Source organism: Haliotis rufescens, unplaced genomic scaffold, assembly GCF_023055435.1.
Source record: "Haliotis rufescens isolate VD_foot unplaced genomic scaffold, xgHalRufe1.0.p SCAF_61, whole genome shotgun sequence".
NCBI lineage: Eukaryota > Metazoa > Mollusca > Gastropoda > Lepetellida > Haliotidae > Haliotis > Haliotis rufescens.
The window spans coordinates 1290405-1298309 of NW_025964346.1; the positions used below are offsets into that span (position 1 = coordinate 1290405).

The following is a 7905-nucleotide window of genomic DNA, read 5'->3' on the forward strand; positions in this document are numbered from 1 at the left end:
GATGGTTCATTCTGACTCGATCGCCGAATGACGAGTGCGACGCCATGTTTGTTTATAAACACTGAAAGAAGTCCCTACTTGACCTTTGATATTTGCATCTCTATCCGCATATGACCCCAACGGATATCGTTTTTATCCGTTGGCTTTATCCTGCCTTTACATGTATGCTGTAATCGATGCAGCTGTGTGTCCACACGTACAGTCTCAGCTAGCTAACGTCACATCTCCCATCGAGTCAGATCTATTTCTCAAGCATAGTTTAATTTCCGAGGAGATTTTGAATGAAAAGAATTAGAAAGAAATTCGTTTAATTACCATATTTAATAAACCTACATGTATTTTATTAAATTCAAACACTGAAACACCCGGTCTACATTTCGTTCCTTGGACCTGGACCAATACAGTGTACGTGAACGTGGATAACTTTTCTTGTGGGTGAGAAACCTTTTTAGACAAATGGTATCAAAGTTATGTGTGATATCGAATTCCATGTCCATGATTGGATACTGCATAGAGATGACCTGATTGTAATTCATTGTGAGTTACTCGAACTACAGTCGGAATCACCAACGTCTTGTCGAAACTTCATGGTTTTAGGCGGAGACACGCATGGGTTGCTGAAGGCCTATTCTACCCCGGATCTTCACGGGGGGAGACACGCATGGGTTGCTGAAGGCCTATTCTACCCCGGATCTTCACGGGGGGAGACAAGCATGGGTTGCTGAAGACCTAGCCTAACCCGGATCTTCACGGGAGCGGGGGGGGGGGGGGGGGACAAGAATGGGTTACTGCCCGGATCTTCACTGGTGCCGGCAAATGAAAGTATACACCCATGTTTGATGATGGCTAAAAATGGAACCAACAAGGAATGGTTATTCGATGGTGATGCATTCGATATACGGAAATCATCATTGTGTTTTGGACATTAAGTTTGCAGTGTTTCGGCGATTGTTTTCACCCTTGTAGCATTTTGATAATATAAGACATTTTTTGGTCAAATCCAATCTTCATGCCTTTTGCCGGGCTGTTTATATCTACAATCAACTGTAAATTAATCATATTGTATTTTGTCTGGAGATTAGATGTTATTTCAGTTAAAGCTGCCAAACCAGGTAATTTATTTCGTTAAAACTATGAGCCTTTATATTATTATATTGAAGAAAAACACCTTGCAACATTTATTTTGTGGTAGGCAAGTGAGGTTTTTTGTAACAGTTGCAAGCAGTGTTTTCTGGGACAATTTATTTTATTCGAAAAAAACCCAGGCCCAATCCCCACCCCCACCCCCACCCCCACCCCCGACCGCAACATGTCATGATTGTTGTCCTTTCAGTACTGACAAAGATCTACCAGGTAATAGCATATATTCTGGTTTCTATGTCATAGACGCCAGAGCACAGGTTTTCAAACCTTATGGCCAAAATAGTAGCGTGTCCCTTTTGTCACAGTCACAGCACAAAATGTAAACATTACCAGTTTGGTTTAATCATATTTTATTGTCTCAAGAGTACAAATGGATCGGGAAAAGTATCGCACGTCCCTCTCCGTACACACATTGCACTATGGCAAACATACAGTTCATTGTTCAGATTGTATCAAGTGTTGTGTGAGTGAGTGAGTGAGTGAGTGAGTTGGGTTTAGCGCCTCTTGGAACAATATTTCAGTTATATCACGGCGCGTCAGCTTGGTGGGGGAAAGTAGCAGTGATGTGTTAGGTGTTCAACACTTCGGGAAACCCTCCAGGACGGGTTTTGACAAACCTCGATTTTTTGCACACCCAGGGATGTACTAATGGCTTACATTGATGTACAGTGTAATATTAAACATTCAAAAACAACAAGTGAATAAACAACCGACATGGCAAGTCCATTAGGCCCATAACAACATACATATAAACACGACAATCTGGGACAATATATTTCCCCCTGACAGAAAATAAACGGAATGTATAACTCCACAGCAAGTTAATATTTGGACAGAAGGACGGGAGGAAAACAAGAGCTTCTCTCAGCTTAAGTCATGATCAAGTAATTAAAGTACAATTCACTTCATATTTAGAATCCCCAAGGGGTTGTGGTACATAGAGAGGAATTACCTACAAAGTGATGGTGCAATAGAGGGGAATCCCCAAGAGGTGATGGAACAATAGAGGGGAATTCCCACGAGGTGATGGTGCAATAGAGGGGAATTACCTACAAAGTGATGGTGCAATAGAGGGAAATCCCCAAGGGGTGATGGAACAATTGAGGGGAATTCCCACGGGCTGATGTCACAAAAGAGGGGAATTCCCATGGGGTGATGATACAAAAGTGGGGAATTCCCACGATATGATTGTACAATAGAGGGGAATTCCCACGAGATGATGGTACAATAAAGGAGAATTCTCACGAGATGATGGTACAATAGAGGGGAATTCCAACGAGATGATGGTACAATAGAGGGCAATTCCCACGAGATGATGGTACAATAGACGACAATTCCCACGGGGTGATGGTACAATAGAGGGCAATTCCCACGGGGTGATGGTACAATAGAGGGTACTCCAACGAGGTGATGGTACATGAGAGGGTACTCCCACGAGGTGATAGTACAATAGAGAGGAATCCACACGGGGTGATGCTGCAATAGAGGGGAATTCCCACGATATGATTGTACAATAGAGGGGAATTCCCACGAGGTGATGCTACAATAGAGGGGAATTCCCACGAGGTGATGGTACAATAGAGGGGAATTCCCAAGGGGTGATGCTACAAAAGAGGGGAATTCCCAAGGGGTGATGCTACAATAGAGGGGAATTCCCAAGGGGTGATGCTACAATAGAGGAGAATTCCCAAGGGGTGATGCTACAATAGAGGGGAATTCCCAAGGGGTGATGCTACAATAGAGGGGAATTCCCAAGGGGTGATGCTACAATAGAGGGGAATTCCCATGGGGTGATGCTACAATAGAGGGGAATTCCCAAGGGGTGATGCTACAATAGAGGAGAATTCCCAAGGGGTGATGCTACAATAGAGGGGAATTCCCAAGGGGTGATGCTACAATAGAGGGGAATTCCCAAGGGGTGATGCTACAATAGAGGGGAATTCCCATGGGGTGATGCTACAATAGAGGGGAATGAACAAGGGGTGATGCTGCAATAGAGGGGAATTCCCAAGGGGTGATGCTACAATAGAGGGGAATGAACAAGGGGTGATGCTACAATAGAGGGGAATTCCCAAGGGGTGATGCTACAATCGAGGGGAATGAACAAGGGGTGATGCTACAATAGAGGGGAATTCCCAAGGGGTGATGCTACAATAGAGGGGAATGAACAAGGGGTGATGCTACAATAGAGGGGAATGAACAAGGGGTGATGCTACAATAGAGGGGAATTCCCAAGGGGTGATGCTGCAATAGAGGGGAATGAACAAGGGGTGATGCTACAATAGAGGGGAATTCCCAAGGGGTGATGCTACAATAGAGGGGAATGAACAAGGGGTGATGCTACAATAGAGGGGAATTCCCAAGGGGTTATGCTACAATAGAGGGGAATGAACAAGGGGTGATGCTGCAATAGAGGGAAATGAACAAGGGGTGATGCTGCAATAGAGGGGAATCCCCACGAGGTGATGCTGCAATAGAGGGGAATTCCCACGGGGTGATGCTACAGTAGAGGGGAATGACACATTCGTCGTGGCGAATACAGAACCAGTCAGATCAGAAGACAGAGGCAGACCACTATATAATTCGGGAGAATGGATTTTCCATGGGTGTGATAATACAATAGAGGAGAATTCCCTCCAAAATGATGCTACAATAGAGGTGGATTTCCTACAAAGTGGGAGACCACTATCAAATTCGAGGTAATGGATTTTGCCAATTGAATAATGGTTTGGTATTTTTTTTAATTTAATTTTATACAGTTGTCCTCGCGAATAACACAATTAAAAATGTCTTTTCACACGACAGAAAGTAATTTGACACATTTCTTTACGTTGATACACGACTTTAGATGCAGGAAATAACGCAGAGAACACAGTGTTATCTATTATACACGACTTAATGCACACAAAACCTTGTCAACACATCGTTTCTGTTAATGCACGACTTCAAAGGCTAGGAGTAAGTTCGAGGCAAGGCGCCGAGAAACTTGGTTTCAGTATTCAAACCTTGTCACAAAGGTCATTCAATGACGTTCTCCCAATGCGACCCGTGCAAGCTCCCCACAGTGCAGTGATTGTCTCGTGGATTGTCTGGTCACGTGACATCCCCCTCCTCACATTGGCGAATCGTTGACCATGAAGGCACCGAAGTAAGTGAACTCTTCGTTCATCCGGACACGTGAATACCGCTTACAGTAGTTGGAGACTCGAACCCTGAGTATGTCGCCTCGCACCAGCCCGAATAGTCCCGCCTGCAGCTGGGTGTCCAAGGGGTAGACACGACCCCCCTCCACGTTGCTCCGGGGGTAGAAGCTGCCCCTGAGAGTGAATACAAGAAGGCAAACTGCTCATGGGATTTTCAAATTTGTATTTTATCGAAATATATTATGTTTTATTATGATTATTATTATTAGTAGTAGTAGTAGTAGTAGTAGTAGTAGTAGTAGTAGTAGTAGTAGCAGTATGAATTTTATTGTTATTGTTGTTGTTGTTGTTTTACGTGTATATGCCGCAGCTATCCAGGTACTAGACCAGTGGTTCTGTTTGCATCCCAGCTATCATTCTTAACTCCCTTGGGGGGGGGGGGGGGGGGGGGGGGGGGGGTAAACAACCAATGGGACCCGTGCAGGCTCCCACAGCCTACGGGCGCCAGATGGTTTTAACATCTACCTCACATATCGGGTACCCATTCCCTGCTGTGGGAACGTCACTTGCCAAGGGTGACACCACACACGTGTTTCAGGGGTATGAAGGTATTCGTGTTTCCACCATCTTGTCATTTTAATAATAATTGTCTAGTTATATATTTTTTGTCGGGCAGTACTCATTAATAGACTTTGCAAGTGATATGGTGCTAAGTATGTGGTTTCTAGATATGGTGCTTAAAGAAAAGACAACAACAACAACAACAACAACGACAATCGAACTGCAGCTAAAATGTTTTATAAGATAAAAGTGTGTACTAGTATATATTGTTCAGACTTAACGTTTGTCTATAAAATAAATATTTTTTGACTGTGGGAAAGTTTATTTAAAATATGCATTGTTCTGAATGGAAGAATTGTTTCTAGTGCACTTCAACAGACGTGCTGTTTGTGTCGCCTATCATTCAGATTAATGTTACACATCATACACACGAGTCGGACAGATCTCTTGTGAATGGTGTGAGAACCCAGGGCCAATCAAACGCGTTGTCTAACCTCACAAGATTAGTTAGGCTCTGCAGCTCCTTTCCCCTTTGTAGTTGATTAATTGTAAACACTCACTGCTAAGTATTTAGCCAGGACATTCCTCGAACATTATCCGAATTAGATAATGTAAACGCCAGTAATTTGATTTGGAATAGGAAGCAAGTAGGTGGATGGTGGTCCGGTAGTCACGTGACGTGGCTGATGGCGTGTCAGGCGGTACTTACTCTCGGTCCTGTGTGGCGACACTTCTCACCAGCAGGAGGAATCGAGGGTCTTCATTTGGCCGTTCTCTGATGATCTCATGTCCGCATTCTGGTAACGCCGTGTTCCTAACAGTAAATTATTATCATTTTCATTTGTTCAGAATACAAAGTCACAGCGGAATTATAGACAGTATTTATATTTAGACACACAAAAATACTACATGAAGAGTTGATCCTTATGACCATAATGATCCCAATGCGGGATCCGGATTTAAACATTTCACCAGGTCTCTGTTGGCGATTGTGAGGGGAACGGAACTTCTCTGATGGTCGTGTTCGGTAACTCGTGTATATACTCTACACAGGGAATCACCAGTGACAGATTTTCTACACAGGGAATCCCCAGTGACAGATTTTCTACACAGGGAATCCCAAGTGACAGATTTTCTACACAGGAAATCCACAGTGACAGATTTTCTACACAGGGAATCCCAAGTGACAGATTTTCTACACAGGGAATCCCAAGTGACAGATTTTCTACACAGGGAATCCCAAGTGACAGATGATCTACACAGGGAATCCCAAGTGACAGATGATCTACACAGGGAATCCCAAGTGACAGATGATCTACACAGGGAATCCCAAGTGACAGATGATCTACACAGGGAATCGCAACTAACAGATGATCTACACAGGGAATCTCCAGTGTGACAGATGATCTACACAGGGAATCCCAAGTGACAGATGATCTACACAAGGAATCCCCAGTGACAGATGATCTACACAGGGAATGCCAAGTGACAGATGATCTACACATGGAATCCCCAGTGACAGATGATCTACACATGGAATCCCCATTGACGGATGATCTACACAGGGAATCCCCAGTGTGACAGATGATCTACTCAGGGAATCCCCATTGACGGATGATCTACACAGGGAATCCCCAGTGTGACAGATGATCTACACAGGGAATCCCCAGTGTGACAGATCATCTACACGGGGAATCCCAAGTGACAGATGATCTAGACGGGGAATCTCCAGTGACAGATGATCTACACAGGGAATCCCCAGTGTGACAGATGATCTACACAGGGAATCCCCATTGACGGATGATCTACACAGGGAATCCCCAGTGTGACAGATGATCTACACAGGGAATCCCCAGTGACAGATGATCTACACGGGAAATCCCCAGTGACAGATGATCTACACGGGGAATCCCCAATGACAGATGATCTACACGGAAAATCCCCAGTGACAGATGATCTACACAAGGAATCCCCAGTTACAGATGATCTACACAAGGAATCCTCAGTGACAGATGATCTACACAGGGAATCCCCAGTTACAGATGATCTACACAGGGAATCCCCAGTGACAGATGAACTACACAAGGAATCCCCAGTGACAGATGAACTACACGGGGAATCCCCAGTGACAGATGATCTACACAGGGAATCCCCAGTTACAGATGATCTACACAGGGAATCCCCAGTGACAGATGATCTACACAAGGAATCCCCAGTGACAGATGATCTACACAGGAAATCCCAAGAGTGACAGATGCTCTACACAGGGAATCCCCAGTGACATATGATCTACACAAGGAATCCCCAGTGACAGATGATGTACACAGGGAATCCCCAGTAACAGATGATCTACACAGGGAATCCCCAGTGACATATGATCTACACAAGGAATCCCCAGTGACAGATGATGTACACAGGGAATCCCCAGTGACAGACTATCTACACAGGGAATCCCCATCGGGACAGATTATCTACACGGAGAATCCACAGTGGGACAGATGATCTACACAGGGAATCCCCAGTGACATATGATCTACACGGGGAATCACCAGTGACAGATCATCTGCACAGGGAATCCCAGGAGTGACCGATGCCCTACACAGGGAATCCCAGGAGTGACCGATACTCTACACAGGGGATATCAGGAGTGACCAATACTCTACACAGGGGATCCAAGGAGTGACCGATTCTCTACACAGGGGATCCCAGGAGTGACCGATACTCTACACAGGGGATCCCAGGAGTGACCGATGCTCTACACAGGGGATCCCAGGAGTGACCGATACTCTACACAGGGGACCCCAGGAGTGACCGATGCTCTACACAGGGGATCCCAGGAGTGACCGATACTCTACACAGGGGATCCCAGGAGTGACCGATGCTCTACACAGGGGATCCCAGGAGTGACCGATACTCTACACAGGGGATCCCAGGAGTGACCGATGCTCTACACAGGGGATCCCAGGAGTGACCGATACTCTACACAGGGGATCCCAGGAGTTACCGATGCTCTACACAGGGGAATCCCAGGAGTGACCGATACTCTACACAGGGGATC

At 45.3% G+C, this 7905-nt stretch overlaps 1 protein-coding gene across 1 annotated transcript in view; it reads right to left on the minus strand.

Annotated features, from left to right (window-relative positions):
* Window positions 1-1476: 1476 nt before the first annotated feature.
* The window catches only part of LOC124114436, a 14870-nt gene continuing 8441 nt past the window's right edge, over window positions 1477-7905 (minus strand). The window contains exons 8-9 of the mRNA XM_046474995.2: window positions 5557-5661; window positions 1477-4460 (exon numbers count right to left, since the gene is read on the minus strand). Coding sequence (XP_046330951.2) covers window positions 4256-4460; window positions 5557-5661 — 310 coding nt within the window. The 3' untranslated portion in view covers window positions 1477-4255. The remainder of the gene's footprint in view (window positions 4461-5556; window positions 5662-7905) is intronic.